The sequence below is a fragment of the Cydia fagiglandana genome, chromosome 14 (assembly GCF_963556715.1).
Source record: "Cydia fagiglandana chromosome 14, ilCydFagi1.1, whole genome shotgun sequence".
In the NCBI taxonomy this organism is placed as follows: domain Eukaryota; kingdom Metazoa; phylum Arthropoda; class Insecta; order Lepidoptera; family Tortricidae; genus Cydia; species Cydia fagiglandana.
The window spans coordinates 18,133,386-18,150,627 of NC_085945.1; the positions used below are offsets into that span (position 1 = coordinate 18,133,386).

Consider the following 17,242-nt stretch of genomic DNA (forward strand, 5'->3'; position numbering starts at 1 on the left):
TACAATCTAATTTGTGAGCCATATGGATTGAGCGGGTCACATATTTCTGCGGCCTTCGAAGAGTAACATATTATTCCAGGTGACATGTACATACCTACCTAAGCACAAAGAGAATATAATCACCACGTGCTATGCATTGTCACTGTCAAGTCAGTGCAATTTTAGCATGGTCCATGATTGATATATTATACGAATACTAACAATAAAATGACAAAGTTATTTATAGATTTTTATTAATAATTTAATTACCCTTACAGACATATCAACACGTGCAACATAATAAATAATCATGTGCGTTTCCTTTGATATTTGATGATACGTTTTGGCAGTTATTACGGTGGATACAATCATAAAAATGCTATTGTCCTATTCACCATATAGATTACGTAGGAAACAATAAAATAATGTAGGCTATGTTTAATAATTCGTTGATTATTTAACTATTTCTAATTACGGTAACCCAGAATAATGTTTTAATGTAGCACAGAAGATCTTCAATCCCAACTAAATATACAAATGGATTTATACATATATACAATAACATAACTATATACGGTATTCATCACTTACTCATCACATTTGCTATAAAATTCTTCTACAAATAATGCTTTGTACAATAAAGTGCCATCAAAAAGTAACTGCGTAAGTAAAAAGCCGATATTTCTTTACGATTTTGTTTGAGATATTTTAACCATAATTATTTAAACGTACTAAACTTCGCAGTAACAATAAAAGAAAAAATACATAAAAATAAAAAGTTGAATAAAAATAATAGAAAATCTCTTTACAAATGGTTTTCGTATGACTCTTCAAGAGTTATTAAAAATTCGACAAACATAAATTTTCATTTCGCTCAAGATTTGAATTCGTTTGTGGATCGGCTTTGTACGGAGGCGATGTTTCTAATGACAATCTCATGCTAAACGTCGGTTGCTTCAAAAATTTTCCGGTTTAAAACCGGTTAACCTTAAAGTGTCAAATGTAAAATAGAAATTAAAAACAACAGTTCGTTATACAATTGTACTAATCGGTTAATATTAAACCATTTTTAAGGAGGGCAACTTTGAAGCAACCAACCTTTAGTGAGTCTGCCATTTTAAATGGTCATTGGAGCATGTGCCATGGATTATGCCACGGCGGCTTATTAGTCCTTTACCTCGTGCGTTTTCTAAAATAAATATTGAAAACCTATTTCTTCCCAATCTGGACATTCATGGGCTCATTTCTATTCAGAATCGACAGCATTCTCCATCCTACTATTAAAAAAAGATGTCCCAAAATGTCCGTTCCATTAGGTCACCTGGTACATGACGTAGTGGAAACTACAATTCTAATACCAATTTTCGGGACTTTTTTAGCATCAGGATTATTAGTCGACAGAACCCAAAAACACCAGGATCTGTCTCGCAAGGCTCGGAACCGGTTTTTTCTTCATACAAAAAATACAGGTACTATTAGGTACGTTCTTTTTCGTTCTTTGTTTTATTATTTCATTTTTAATTATATAATCTAATAATACGAAGTTGTTACCTAAATACATGATTGAGTCCTTCGTAAAGAGCATAAAATAATTAAAAACATTGGTTTACTTCGGGGCTTTGAAAAAAACCGGTTCCGAGCCTTGCTGTCTCACAGGTCTCCTATATTTTTTTTAGAAAAAGCTCCCCAACTGATACGTATTTGTAGGCTTAATTGCGCATCCTAGGCATGACCTCGACGTGCCTGAGCGGCGCGTCGGGGTGCAGGCCCCGGATGTAGGGCTCCGCGTTGTTGTAGTAGATGTCCCCGGCCAACTCCTCCACGCCGATCTCGGGCTCCGACTTGGCCTGCTTCGTCGCTTCGTCCACCTCTGTCCGGACTTTGGCGTCGATTTCCTAAAACATTATGATAAACAATCGTCAGGTGACAAGCAAAACTCACTAATTACTAAAAAATATTTAAACAAAAATAGACCTTCTTTTAGTACTAATATGGTTCACTATGGCTATGAACTTTTAGTGGTAATTAAGTGAGTTTTGCTTGTCACCTAACGAATTTATCCCTTTATTTTAATTATTACTTAGAATACTGGTTATAGGTTGGGTTGCTACAGTTCATTCGTCGACGAAATAAAAAAAAGAATGATTCAATATTGTTAAAAACCTTGTTACTGCTTTAATAAAATTACGTTATATCTTCGGTACGGAGTGAAACATGTCAAGCGTTTTTCAACTTATTATATGCGATTGACCCGTTCCTAATATATTTAATACGTTACTATCATGTTAGCCCGAAACTGTATACCTATTTTACTAATTATAAATATAAACCGGTTAAATCATTTGTTCCATTATTGACTGTTTACTTTTTAAATTAAGCCGAGGAACGAAACACGAATCACATTTATTTGCGAGTTACCACAATCATTGAAACCGGTTTTTTCCCATAGCCTATTTGAGTGTCCCACTGCTGGGCAAAGGCCTCTCCCCTTAATTTCCACGACTCCCGATTTGGCGTTTCCTCCAGCCAGTTCAGGAAGCTATCCAGGTCATCGGTTTAGCAAAAAAAAAACCGGTTATTTATCCGTAACCTTAAATAAACACATACCTTAAGCTGATCGGGGGTGACAAGCTCGTTGGTGATAATCTTCTCCTTAAACGACGTGATAGGGTCGCGGGTCTGACGGACCTCTTGGACCTCGTCGCGGGTGCGGTACGACGTCCCCGGGTCCGACATGGAGTGACCCGAGTAGCGGTATGTCTCCATTTCCATTACTAGCGGACCTGGACAAAACATATTTGATCTTTTTATTTATTTAAATATGAAGCAAACGGTCATACAAAACAATAAAGTTGATATTGGGTTGTGTCCACGCGTGTATTTTGCGGTCAAAGTGTTACATGCCTGAAAATATATGTTTTAAGAAGAAAAAAGAATAAAAAGAAATACATTTATTTTAACGCCACAATATAGTACATGGCATGGCATGGTCTTATGGCTGAGATGATGATGATGATGATGATAGTACATGAAAAAAAAAATGAAAGGCATGCGGACATAAAAGAAATTTGGACGCTAAAATAGATTAGCCTTTAGATCGTTTTGTGTGTTTTTTTATATGAATCAGTTACAAAAACAGGGTACTGTAGCCTATCTTACCCTTCCCACTGGTGCAGTAGTCGATAGCGTATCTCGTAGCCTCCCTAGCGGCCAGGACATCCATGCCATCGACCCAGATGCCGGGAACGTAGTCGCCGCGGGAATAGTATTCCGTGCTCGCCGAGGACCTGTCTACGCTCGTGCCCATGCCTGGGAAACAAAAAAAAAATTGCATAGAAATATGGTAACATCTCTCTCTCTTCAATCGGTCCCTCATTGCTGAGGATCGTGACTCCGTTTGATTCCGTCAACTAGTTGTCTCCATCGGTCCCGTTCTGTAGCTTGGTGGAGTGCGTCGCTGACAGGTATTAATGTATGGTAACATACATTCATACATAATACATACATACATAGATATCGCTTTTGAGCGATAAGACCTCATGTTGTTTAACCTCTTATTTTCTGTAATTTTTGTTTTGTTTTCTGTAATGAGGTGTGCAATAAAGAGTATTTGTATTGTATTGTACGTATTCTAGATGTTACAATCAATCCTGTTGTAACATCTGGTGCATTAAAATTGAAATAACCGGGTATAGTACAACCCATATTTAACCGGTTTTTTACTTTGCTTATGAAACTGATACATTTCGGCTCATTTAACCGGTTAAAGATGTATAAATATCATTATATCACTATCTGTAAGTTGTCTGGAAAAGATCGCTGTTTAGCGATAAGTCTGCTTGTTGTTACCTACATATTTATACCTGTTCATAGTTATGTAGGTACCATTTTTTGTAGTGTCCAATAAAGCATTTTATTATTGTTATTATAACCGGTTATGATAACATCCTAAAGTTATCCATTTATCGAGTACCTACAATTTATATTGTAAAAGCCAACAACAGTCTATATCTTTTATTGTATATTCTTTTTGTAATGCCGTATTTTTCGTGTTAAGTAGTGTTAACTTAACCCGTTTCTTACCGTATCCGTTGTTCTCGCAGACGAACACGCAGGGCAGGTCCCACAGCTTGGCGATGTTGTACACCTCGAACAACTGGCCCTGGTTGGCGGCGCCGTCGCCGTAAAGGGCGAAGCAGACGCCACCGTCGCCTTTGTATTTGTGTGCGAACGCTACACCCGCGCCAAGAGGGCCCTGGATAAATATAAATAATTTAACCCTTTAACCATTTAACATTCCTTTCTAGTCATTCGATTTCGAACCGTAATTCTTATAGTAGAGATGCGTTTTGTTTTAAGTATGATGGCAAGCATGATGGCAAGCATGTTGGCGCTACGGACTAAAGGGTGCTGTGCCAATCGTCGAGTCTAGGCAAAAAATCGTTCCAATCGGAAAAGGGCGAGACAAGACGAGTAAGTGCGAGACGAGAAAGGATCAGTATGCACGTTTATTCTTCTAAGGTTGCTATTTTTTTAATGATATACATGGAGTTGCTCAAACTTTACAACTAAATAATAGTAGGTGTAGGTACGATACAAGTGCGATCAATAGGAAATTCGCAACGAGTGGCGATAAATTAAAACACGACCAAAGGCGGAAGGCATGGCGATCAATTAGACACGAGTGGCGAATTACCTATTTGCACAGTACATTACATATGGCCATTTAAATTTTCGAAATAGCCATGTAATATGCTAACACTAGTGCGGTAAACTAGCACCATATGTACTGTAATGAATTAAAAGTAAATTTTCTTAAACCGGTTTCGCGCAACCGGTAACGATTTATTGCAGCCTACAAAAATACTAGCAACAAAAATTTATTTGTTTTGTGACAATGCATTAACAAATAATTTAAAGTCTTAGACAAATATATAATATTTTATTGTACTGACCTGAGCTCCCACGATTCCGTTACCACCATAGAAGTTTCTTCCGTACAGATGCATAGAACCACCCTTAAAAAAGAAATATTAATGTATTACTGCAGAATATAAACATAGGATTTTTGACGGGAGCAAGATGTTGAAATCCTTAATGTAGATTATAAATATGATGAAAAAATAGTTTTATTTGGTCACATGACAAAAAATTGTAAATAAATATTATACCTAATACCTCATAAATCATAATATTTTCCAGTTGACATCGATCAACTGTCAAATACCTAATGTGTCAGAAGGGGCCCACTGATTAACAGTCCGCCGGACGGTATCGGCCTGTCAATTAGAACAAAATTTTGACAGTTCCGAACAACTGACAGGCCGATACCGTCCGGCGGACTGTTAATCAGTGGGCCCCTTTATAGACAACAGAGTAATAGTGGGGAAGTCGGTGCAGTGAGTATGCACTTTTGATGCCGCTTGGCACGATTGTTCCGTGTATCATACCAAAAGACTACTGGCTACCCCCAGAAAGGAAGGCGGGAAACTCGGTTCCGGCGGACCAGTTCGCTACCAGGGGTCGGAAACCGGTATTTGCTCCATACAAAAATACCGGTATTATTTCGTTCTTTGGTTTATTATTTCATTTTTAATGGGACATTCTAATAATACAAACTCGTTACCTAGATACTTAATTCAGTCCTACGTAAAGAGCATAAAATGATTCTAAATATTTTCTATACTATTTTGCAAAATATTGGGCTATTTCAAGGTTTTTTCTAAAAATATCGGTTCCGAGCCCTGTTCGCTAGTGTGGACTGTAGATACCTTGCCGCGCGAGCAGCCAGTGCGGCGGCCCGTCAGCTCGGACAGCACGCCCAGCACGCTGACGCCCATGAGGTGCGTCCAGCCGTGGCAGCGGTACGCCGTGATGACCGAGTCCACGTCACGCATGGCCTGACGCATGCCCACCGCTACCGCTTCTTGGCCTGATGGTTCAAAACATATTTTTATTGTTGATTTATTTATTTATTTAAATTTTATCGCACAATAAAAATTGTACAAAAGGCGAACTTAATGCCAGAAGGTCTCTACCAGATAACCCTCGAGCTCTTAATATTTAGTACGAAAAATTGAATATTAATTGATTGTCTAAACAGGATCTTTGATTTTCTAGTAAGTTTAACAGTAAGCTACAGCCCAATGTGTTTCAACCTTCGAGCATTCCGTTCGTGGTCCACATTGACGCACCGCGCACGATAGGCATGGGTTCACAGGGTTAAATGAAACATTTTGTACACATATTTAATTACACAAACGGTTCTACTGCAGTATAATTTCATTGTTGCTACCTTAAATTCCGACGGAAAAGACTTTTCGTGACCACAGCTGATGCAACTCAGCTGAAACGTCGGAATTTAAGGTAAAAACAATGAAATTATATCGCGGTAGACCCGTTTTTGTAATTAAATATATCTAGTCACAGAGTAGGTAATTTATGATGTAATTATTACTTATTTGAGAATATTCTTAACCTAAGGTTCACAGTCCTATCTAGTCTTTATTAAATTCAATGAAATTTTAATCATATCATAATATTCAGTTGGAACAGAGTTGCATTTGTTTTGATTTGTTCCATTTTAAAACAAAACCAACTCTAATTCCTACATTATAGGTTCAATTTTCACTGGCATGGACTTTTTACTTTTATGGCTGGGGCTTAAGATAAGAGGTTAATTTATCTTTACCCACCTGAGTACAAATGGCAGAAGCCACGGATGATCTTCTCTTTATACAGGTTTCCGGAGGCAGTCTCGATTCTCCGCAGTGTGGCAAGTTGCGTGTAAATCTTGAGGGCATCTTCCGATGTGAGTGTGGCCGACTGAGCTGGGCCCTTGTCTAATTTGTGGAGTTTGTAGGGCTGGAGAATGCAAGTCAAATATAAGAAACTGCACAGTTTAGTTTAGAGAATTGTATTCAGGCTTTTTGGCAACCAAATTTTTTCTACCATCATGTGGCCTCGTTCTAATTGTGAGCTGGAAGTATCTGCTCAAGATCGTGACAAATGGAGGATTCTTCTGCGAGCCCTATGTCCCTAATGAGGGATAACAGGAATGCATCATTATCATGTGGCCTCAAACAGAATTAATAGTTTGATAGGTACTGATAATTCTGCTGTGCACTCCCCCTACAATTCATACATGTTTTCCATTATATGGTTTAGTATGAAAAACAAATAGGTATGTCATATCTTAGGATGTGAGAAAGTAATAATGTTTTTCTCTTAAAAGAAGCAACAGACTTTTTTTTACTAATAATAAGAGTAAACAGGAATGCTAGAGAGTAATTATCAGATAAGAGATTATGATCATGGAAAAATTTACAAGTTAATTTATTTAAAAGAAGGAAACATTGTTTTAACAACAGAGTAGACACAATGCGGGGCTCAAGATAGTATAACATTGGGAATGTCATGTTCATATCGAGTGCATCAGACATCAGACATGTGATACAGAGATAATGTCAAGTTCAAAATAAATAATTTTGAAGGTTAGGTTACATAAGTAAGAAAATGTATAATTAAAGTGAAAGTAACTTTAACTTAAGCTGCAATTTACTTCAAAAATACAAACTTTGACCTTGACACAACACAATAAGTTCATCCATATCGTATCAATACACCAATAACTGTTTTAAGCTTACCTTAATCTCAAACGTAGCTTCACTTTTCGTGCTATATTTTGCTTTCGTAGTCGTTACAACCGGGGTGGCCGCTTTCTACAAAATAACACCATAATGAGGTCAACAATATCAACATTTACCGAGTATTAACTGATCATGTTAGCAAAAAGGAAAGCCGAAAATTCGTAACGAAAAAAGTACTTACTGTGACTGTGTTTCCGGACAAAAGTTTAGCGGCAGAGGGAATTAGCTTACTCATTTTGGTCACTAAATCTTTGATAAAGCCCAGTATAAATCAGTGATCCACGATTAGGACCACTTTTATTCAATTTAATTGATATTAATTCTTAAAACACGGGCCGACCCCCGACGTATTTGATCGTGAAGAGTTGACAGATGTCACAGATGTCATTCAGGACAAAAAGGTCACACATTTGTGACACGTATAACACCGCTAATTTTTATAAGTTTTTAATGAAATATTAATTTAACATTAAAATACTGTTTTAAAAGAACGAGGTAAATGAATTTCTGTATGATTACAATTTTTCTGATACTTTGAAATACAGGAATGATTCATTAAATTCTATCAGTTTTTAATATACCTTGAACATGTTTGTGTCAATGTCAAGCGAATTGTCACACTGACACATTTACTGTTACTAGAGCTAGCTATTGAAAACAAAATATTTTGTCTTAATGATTACTTTTGATTCGATTACCGCATGAAAAACTAGTTGGTTAATTTGGTTATATTGTAAACAATTAAAAAGTTAAGGTGAATTTAATTTCAATATAAAAAAATATTTTATATCTTTATGAAAACATCTAGAAAAAGTACTGACAGTCATGTGCCAGTCAAAGCTACCTTCATAAACTAGAATTCTTTGAAAATGATGCGAAAATGTCGTTTCATTGAGAAATGATGTGATGACGAATTCATTATCATTGAACGTATATATTCGTTTTGCAACGCGAAGCACTGTTTATTCCTCGGAGAAGCGTCAGAGTGGTTTTTACGTGACTGTGAAGTGTGGTAGTTAAAACGATTATAATGGAGTTTCCACACCTAGGACGAAATTGTGCTTTTAGCACCTGTAATAGACTGGGTAAGTGTTATCAATATGTTAAAGTTAAGGAATCTTCTTGTCAGTATTAATGAGGGTACCTTACTTCTAGAAGTTACCGTAACTTACTATGCGTGATTTGCAACATTTCTACTTATTTCTTAAAAAACTTGGCTTGTTTACATTATGTTATAATGATATTCTGAATTTACAGATTTCTTGCCCATGAAATGTGGAGCGTGTCTAGAGTCATTCTGGTAAGTTATTAACTTAAAATAAGAGCATTCCTTTCCAATATGTACTTAATTCTTTTTTTGGTAGTTTCAAGGTTACACTTCCTTTTGCATCACGTTGCATTTTTAGTACAAATTAATGACTGTGCTTTAACTTCGCAATCGTGAAATTGTAGTTTTTGAAGTAATCATATGTTGCAAAACAATAAAGTAATCATTCCATGCTACATACGAGCCCCGATGCATATGTTTTCGTATATTGAGACCATTTCTTGAGGTTCTCGCGTTTATTCAAAAATAATGTTTCTATTTAAAAATTACTAATATTTAATGCTTATACTAATGTAATTTAATTTTATATGGTAATACTCTGCAATAACTAAATCCAAATACAAGAAATGCCGTTTGTACTGGAAGAAAAAAAAATGATTTTTTATTTTTTTATTGACGGGTAGGATTACAACATATGTGAAAAGGGCTATTACTAGGGAAAGCAACAGGGCTCTGCCAATGTACTGACAATTTTGTTTCGAGCCCATGCATGCAGCAGTGCTGTAGGAGAGGACAATATGATTTAGACAACGTTTTTGAAAAGTCCTTTATTTCAGCAATAAAAGTCTCATGCAATTTTATTATACAATCAAAATAAACTACATTAAACATTGTTATTATGGTTCCCATTACTAGGTCATTTTATGTTCATGTGTAAAATTTATTAAAATAAACAAAATTGTTGCGTGGAACTAGACGAAATAATTTGCATCGGGGCTCGTACTAAAACTTTCATGAACCTCAATATAATATAGCCAAGAGCTGCAGCCAATGTGTTTGAAGTTCTACTTTTGTTCATGAAATCCATGGTGGCTGCTTAACATTAGGCAGACTTGTTTGCTACTATTGTCGTCATTTGCTTGCCCTTATTGTCCCATTTACTTGGGGTTGGCATGTCTTTTTCTTCCATTCCTCTCTGTCACCAGTCATTTCATCATTCACTTGTTTACTACTACTACATAGAGGTAATAAAAAAAATTTTCATCAATCAGCGTGTCAATGAGGAATCATTTTTTTTGCTGATTCATTATTATTATCTCCTAGACTGATATAGTCACTTTGAACAATAAATTTCAACAAATGATTTATACTAGTAAATATTAAAATTCCCCATTTGAAATAAAAAATAAAATGTGTTAACATTTTTATCATTATGATAAAAACTTCACACTATTTTTACTGCCAGATACTAAAACAAACATTGAATTCAATGCACATTTTTATGTCCTTGGATACACTTGCATAAATAAACACATGTTTTTTCCAAAATTAATTTAATATATCATTATATCTGTGTGAAAACATGTTTTTATGACACACAGCTACTTGATAATCAATATTATAAATAATTTATTTAATCAGGTGTAGCTTTGCGACATCAGGCGACATTAAAAAAATATTTCTTTGCGTGCAAAAAATATGCGAGTAATATGATGATTTGGCACTAATAGACCTAACTTGTTATTATATTCATTTGTTACTTTTTGAATTTTAAGTTTTTATTTTAATTCTAAGTAGGGTACATCGCCAATTACTAGCCACCCCCCAATTACTGGCCACTTAATTTGATTTCTATTTATAGGTGAACAAAGTTCATTTTAGTATATAAGGTACGAAAATCCAATTATTAGCCAGTTTTCAATTACTGGCCACCTATTCCAAAAATGAATTCTGTTTACAGATAAATAAAACTCATTTTCAGTATAAGGAAAATGGCCAGTAACTGAAATTTATCCACAACCCACTCGTTCAATAACTGGCCGCCTCTTACAAAAATGAGTTCTATTCACCTATACACAGAATTCATTTTAGTATAGGTGGCCAGTAATTGAAAACTGGCTAATAATTGGCGATGTACCCTATGTTTCAAAGCTTTTATGAGCCATTTATTTTGCTTGATTTCAATAAATACAATACAATACATCACAGAATAGCAGGACAGGTTAAAACCCACACATAAGTTTTATTTTATTTTATTTATAAGTGGTTCCATTCTAAAGGGGCCCACCGATTACCAGTTCACTGGACAATATCAGCCTGTCAGTTAAAAGCAAAAATTTACAGCTCTAAACAACTGGCACTGGTATTATCTGATGACTGACAGGCTGGTATCGTCCGGCGAACTGGTAATCTGTAGGCCCCTTAACTGTCAGCAATGCCAAAAAAATCTCTCTTTAATAACAATAACATGTTTTTCTTTAACCTTTTGACCGCCGTAGTCTGATATACAAGACAAACAAAATCGGGCTCATTTCGCCGCGGTCTGATAAACAAGACAAAACTTCGTATAACTTCGTGCCCCCCAGCGACACGAGCACGCTCGATGACAAATTCTATGGCGCTCAAAAGGTTAATAACAGTTTCACATTATTAATAACTGTTGTCTTTGCACATTCATTCTCAATAATGTTATGTATTTCAGTTCAGACCACTTTGCCTACATAAACCATGATTGCCCCGCGCCAAACACTAGAGATGTGCAAGTACCTGAATGTCCGCTCTGCGGGGCCCCAGTGCCGGGGAAGCGCGGGGAGCGCCCAGACGTGGCCGTTAGCGAACACATAGACAACCAATGCCAGTCTGACCCGGCTAAAGAGAGGAGAAAAAAGGTAAGCATTGTAAATTGATAATCAGGCATCGTAGTTTTTGTCGCATGGTAAGACTAATTGCAAGCTATGGAGTCGACATTTGTCATAAATGTAAACTCTTATTCATCTTGTCTTATCATACGACAAAAACTCCGATGCCTGTTGATAATAAAATAAATAAATATGCACTCTATCAAAAATTATTTCCACTAAATATAAAAAACAATTACAGGAAAAAAACCTAACAATAATAAAGGTCCAAGTGCAAGACCAATACGTTTTCTACTTTTTTACCTACTTTTTGGCTAGTAATATTCCCGCGCCCAAAATTATCATACATACATTCACAAATGAATTTCTACAACTCTTGCTGTTCTTCTGCCGCATTTCTCACTCGATTCTCGTGAAATTCTGTGAGCAAGATTTAAAATTATGTGGACTTTTTGTGTCATTAAATTTTTCTTTTTCAAAAAGGTGGATTTCTCGGAGGTCTACAGCTCACAGAACCAATTTTCATCTTTCTTTTAGGTGTACACAAACCGCTGCGCGTACAAAGGTTGTAAGACGAAAGAAATGATACCAGTAGTTTGCGGCGAGTGTACTTTTAATTACTGCCTGAAGCATCGGCATACTGCAGACCACGCCTGCGAGGGACCACTGGCAGCTAAGAGAAAACGTGCGGCGTAAGTACACTTTGATTAAAACTTTATTAAAAAAAAAACAATTAAAGTTAACAAATAAATAAAAAGTTTTTGGAAAGATTACATTTTTGGTACAAGCTTTTATCGCTGACTGTACTTTTCTTACGATAGGCAACTAATACTCATCGAGACAATTCCAAAAACCCCTAACACAATTAGGTTGCGTTGTTTCATCACAGAGTTCCTATGGCCACCTCCTGTCTCCATCATGAGATCAGCTCGATGGTACCATAATATTGCATTGTCATCTGATTTATACATGCATGCAAAATTTCAGCTCAATCTGAAACCGGGAAGTGGATCAAATTTAACTTGCAAGATTTGATTACAGACAGACAGACAGACAACGGTCAGGTGAAAGTAAATAAAACCTTGTGATGATCATCTGCCTGACCAATTAACTAGTAACTAAATTGTTATAGACTTTAAAAATTGATTGAAAATGAAATTGTTCAGTCAAGTATAAAAAATATGGGTGCACAGTGTGCACTGCACACATCACACTCAAAAATATGTCCCATAGCTCTTATGTCATCGAATTAAAAACTATGGAACATATTTTTGAGTAACTTGGTGCTTTATTTCATGCAAATACCCTATTACCACTTTAAATTTATTTTTATTTTGTCAACAGTGAAGCAGCCACCGTCAGGTTACAAAGTGGTCAAACGAATAAGTTCCAAACACCTCTCGCGAGCAACCCGGCCCGCGCTCGCGTCGCCACTCTACAGGACGTGCAGGCGGTGCAAGGCAATATGGTAAATAATAAACCCTATTATGGTTTAGTACGCACTGCGATTAATTTCTTGCGGTTTCAGAACCACAAAAAGTGCAACGTATGTAGGGTTGCCATAATTAGTCGGAACTGATAAGGGACAGTGGTATTCTAGAGAAGGAGTCTCCTTTTTTTACCTGCGGGCTGGGGTTTGGAGAGCCCTAGAGCGCTATTTATAAATAAATAAATATTATAGGACATTTTTACACAAATTGACTAAGCCCCACGATAAGCTCAAGAAGGCTTGTGTTATGGGTACCTACTCGGACAACGATATATATAATATATAAATAAATACTTAAATAGGTACATAGAAAACAACCATGACGCGGGAACAAATATCTGTATCATCATACAAATAAATGCCCTTGCCAGGATTCGAACCCGGGACCATCGGTTTCATACTCTTATAGGCAGGGTCAGGGGTCGGAAACCGGTATTATTACGTTCGTTTTCGTTCTTTGGTTTATTATTTCATTTTTAATGGCACAATCTAATAATACGAAGTTGTTACCTAAATACATGATTCAGTCCTATAGTTCGTTTTTTTTAGCATTAGAAAGAACTTGCAAGAAGGTAAGCAATCTTGACATGTCTTTTAATTAAAAAACGCTTTTTAAAATTCAAAAACTATTACTTATGAAAGCACAAGAATATAAATGATCGTATTAGATTCATAATTGTTACATATTTGCAGTAACTTATTTTTAAAATGTGTTTTTCAATTAAAAGACACATCAAGATTGTTTACCTAATTTCTAATGCTAAATAAAACGAACTATACGTACAGAGCATAAAATAATTCAAAATATTGGGCTATTTCGGGGTTTAAAAAAAATAGCGGTTCCGAGCCCTGGGCAGAGTCACTACCCACTAGACCATACCAGTCGACAAAATACGGGACAAAAACGGGACCAGTAAAAATACGGGACGTGATACTTAAATACGGTGACAGTCCCGTATATACGGGACATATGGCAACCCTAAACATATGGCATGCTTCATAAGCGCAAGCACTTGCAAGACTAAAACCGCCAGAAATTAGACTGAACTCGCAATGCATTCTAAATCTCATTCAGAAAACTGAAAACGCTCTCGCTCTGCATTTTTTATCGCATGTATAAAAGGGAGTGCTTCGAGGAATTGTTCGTATGAATTCCTGCCGCTTCTTTCCGTCATTACTTAATTCCATGTAATGGTGAGATTTCAGACATTTTTAGGGTTCCGTACCCAAAGGGTAAAACGGGACTCTATTACTAAGACTTCGCTGTCCGTCCAACCGTCCGTCCGTCTGTCACCAGGCTGTATCTCTCGAACCGTGATAGCTAGACAGTTGAAATTTTCACAGATGATGTATTTCTGTTGCCGCTATAACAACAAATACTAAAAACAGAATAAAATAAAGATTTAAGTGGGGCTCCCATACAGCAAACGTGATTTTTGACCAAAGTTAAGCAACGTCGGGAGTGGTCAGTACTTGGATGGGTGACCGTTTTTTTTTTGCTTTTTTTTGTTTTTTTTTTGTATTATAGTACGGAACCCTTCGTGCGCGAGTCCGACTCGCACTTGCCCGGTTTTTTGTATAAAATTTCAACTTGGACTAAGAGAAATTAAAGGGTGGTACGCTTTCCCGCCGATTCGATATATTATTAAATATATATGTATTAGTTATAAATTGTTCGTATGAGATTTATCAGTTTGTCAGTAAAAAAGCATTAGCATGTAAAAAAATTAAGACCCACATAAAAATATTTCCATTAAAGTGTACTTAGTGACTTTTTGTTGTCACTCGACGATTTATTTAAAAAAGAATCAATTTGTGGCTGGATCAGATTGAAACATAATTTATTGTCTGTTTCAGTCCGAGGACGAAGCCCTAGCGCGTGCCTTGTCGCTGTCCCTCCAGAGTTCGTCACTGGGTGCCGCGGGCGGCGACGTGGCCGTCGCGCGTGCGCTCGCCCGTCGCGTCGGAGGTGAGCAGAACTCGCGCTGTACCCTCTCCTAGGAGGCCTAATGTATCCCCAAGAGCCCTGGACTTAACTAGCTTATATTAATGTGGGATGGCTTTATGGAATAGAACGAGCGCGCTGAGAGAGTAGTGTTGTGCTGTTTGATAGGAGGCCTAATAGATCTCCAAGGGGTTAAATTGCTTAAGTGAGACTTTATATTAATGTGGGATGGGGTAAATACAAGCTAAGCTAACTCTGCAGTGATTTTGATACCACAGTGCAAGTGTTACTTTAAATCGAACTTAAAATTTCTATAAAATTATAACGTTTAATATAACACTTGCATGGTCTGTGCTATCAAACTCGCTGTAGAGTTAGCTTGGTCTGACTCTAAGAGCTTTGAGAGCATAAGTCCTGCTATAACGTCTCATTGGAGGCCTAATACATCTCCAACGCTTGTCAACATAACTAGCCCTTTGAGACAATTAATAGGCGAGAATTGGTTAAGAAAACTTGAGCGATATTTGAAAGATTCGTGCTGTAGTCTTTTAAGAGGTCGAAACGGCCTCCTATGAGTGGGATTAGAAAAGCTTGTTGTAAGTATCTGACTGTCAGTGATAAGCATCAGTGACCTTGCCGGGTAATTCTAATAATGAGAGTGAATTTCTTTGTAATAAAAGTTGTTAAAATGACCAGTCTCTCATGAGATATTTTCTGTATTGCCTGTTCCTTCGCCAGTCGCAACTATTGATAATGATAATACATATTACGTTATTGTCACAAATACTTATATATTTATGTAATAAATTATGAATAGTGCTTATAAGATATCAAATTGCTTATAAAATATAACTGGTACGTTTTTTAAATTACAGCAATTTACGTCATATTCTAAGATTTTATTTTCACGAAATAATAGCGAATAGGGGCGCGCTTATAATAATAAATGTACTTATCTATATACCATGTTGTTGTGATTATTATTATGTATTCCGATATTTACAATAGTGACAGATTATCTTTGTATATAAGACCGTATTTAAATTGTATCCTAAATATGTATGCTTAATTTTCAAACATGTTTATATATTATTGATCTTTATTGCGATGTTCGAAGAGGTACGCCACAAAACTATGTTTTTTTTATTCGATCATTGATTGGTCGAGTGTTGCGTTGCGTATCTTAGGAGATCGAAAAGGGCCCTAATGCTTAGCTTTGCCTGTTCGTTAACATTTTTCTTTCAATAATTATAGCAACGTCCAGTTATAAAAACCTGAACCTTGTTCTATTTGACAACGTATTATTATTACTTGCTACATGCCTAAACGGAACTAAGTAGACCAGTGGCCTATTTTATAAAGCTACAAGTTACAATTTACAAGCGGAAGTCTCTCTCTAAAACATAGGGTTAGAAAGAGACTTCCGCTTGTAAATTGTAACTTGTAGCTTTATAAAATGGGCCACTGGTGTTCCCAACCTGTCACTTTTAACCAACAACACTTATCTTTCGATTCAAAAAAGGTTGGTGACCCATGAATTTTCGCCACAACATACTAAATCAGGATTATATTGCTAACAGCTCTTGGCAGTCAAAGTGAAGCTAGGGGCCCGAATCGACCTCCACGTCGAGACGAAACACGAGACCTAATCGACCCCCAACCCAACAGAAATTTCTGCGATATTATAATGATTGTTGGTGCTGTACTTTTAACTTTATATGTTCTTGCTAGCTTGAAGTATATGTTTTATAATACCGGTGCCCGTTCTGAATCCTCGTCATATAGAAGGAACACGTATGATGATGATGATTTGTATAATTATTTAGATTTTTGATTGTTAACACCTTATAACAATCGTGAATTTCCATTCCATGGTAGATAAAGTCAAATCACGCCCAGCGTGGCAAAAAAATGTTCTCTCTCAATTGTCAGATAGCGCCCCTGTCATTGTCAACATCCTTAATTCCTAAGCTGTCCAAGATTATCAGGAATTTACTTATTTCTGTTGAGGTAGTTTGGCGCTCTAACGCAATGAGATATTTACACAGACAAAACATCCTCCAGACTAATGGGCATAGTCGCGCTACCCCCTCTGCCACGCATACGGTAATTTTACTCCATGTTAGAGTCGAAAGTGTCTTTGTGTGACGTCCGTGTCTTTGAACGGTCCAGTCACGGCACGGAACTTCGCTCACCTCGTCCCGCGCACCCCCGCATTTTTGGCATCATCGGTTTCATGAAATAATTGCTCTAAACTCTGTCTAGAGGATTCCT

At 36.6% G+C, this 17,242-nt stretch overlaps 2 protein-coding genes across 2 annotated transcripts; one reads left to right on the forward strand and one right to left on the reverse strand.

The window, feature by feature from the left end:
- Positions 1–218: 218 nt before the first annotated feature.
- LOC134670917 (pyruvate dehydrogenase E1 component subunit alpha type II, mitochondrial-like) lies at positions 219–8,013 on the reverse strand. Its single transcript, XM_063528750.1, has 9 exons — positions 7,810–8,013; positions 7,626–7,700; positions 6,675–6,843; positions 5,751–5,911; positions 4,935–4,997; positions 4,063–4,234; positions 3,139–3,288; positions 2,587–2,762; positions 219–1,874 (listed from the first exon to the last, which is right to left on the reverse strand). The coding sequence occupies exons 1-9, from the start codon at positions 7,861–7,863 to the stop codon at positions 1,689–1,691; spliced, it is 1,206 nt and encodes a 401-aa protein (XP_063384820.1). The 5' UTR covers positions 7,864–8,013; the 3' UTR covers positions 219–1,688.
- Positions 8,014–8,473: 460 nt separating this feature from the next.
- LOC134670835 (AN1-type zinc finger protein 2A) lies at positions 8,474–16,346 on the forward strand. The gene is made up of 6 exons (XM_063528655.1): positions 8,474–8,713; positions 8,886–8,928; positions 11,378–11,564; positions 12,072–12,226; positions 12,879–13,002; positions 14,881–16,346. The coding sequence occupies exons 1-6, from the start codon at positions 8,659–8,661 to the stop codon at positions 15,022–15,024; spliced, it is 708 nt and encodes a 235-aa protein (XP_063384725.1). The 5' UTR covers positions 8,474–8,658; the 3' UTR covers positions 15,025–16,346.
- Positions 16,347–17,242: the final 896 nt, after the last annotated feature.

Excerpts from the sequence above, each read along its gene's own strand:
- LOC134670835 (XM_063528655.1), top strand. The coding sequence starts at position 8,659 with ATGGAGTTTCCACACCTAGGACGAAATTGTGCTTTTAGCACCTGTAAT. Across the intron at positions 8,929-11,377 it reads GCGTGTCTAGAGTCATTCTG|TTCAGACCACTTTGCCTACA; the intron begins GTAAGTTATTAA and ends TATGTATTTCAG. Across the intron at positions 13,003-14,880 it reads AGGCGGTGCAAGGCAATATG|TCCGAGGACGAAGCCCTAGC; the intron begins GTAAATAATAAA and ends TGTCTGTTTCAG.
- LOC134670917 (XM_063528750.1), bottom strand. The coding sequence starts at position 7,863 with ATGAGTAAGCTAATTCCCTCTGCCGCTAAACTTTTGTCCGGAAACACA. Across the intron at positions 4,998-5,750 it reads CTGGCTGCTCGCGCGGCAAG|GGTGGTTCTATGCATCTGTA; the intron begins GTATCTACAGTC and ends TTCTTTTTTAAG. Across the intron at positions 3,289-4,062 it reads CTGCGAGAACAACGGATACG|GCATGGGCACGAGCGTAGAC; the intron begins GTAAGAAACGGG and ends TTTGTTTCCCAG.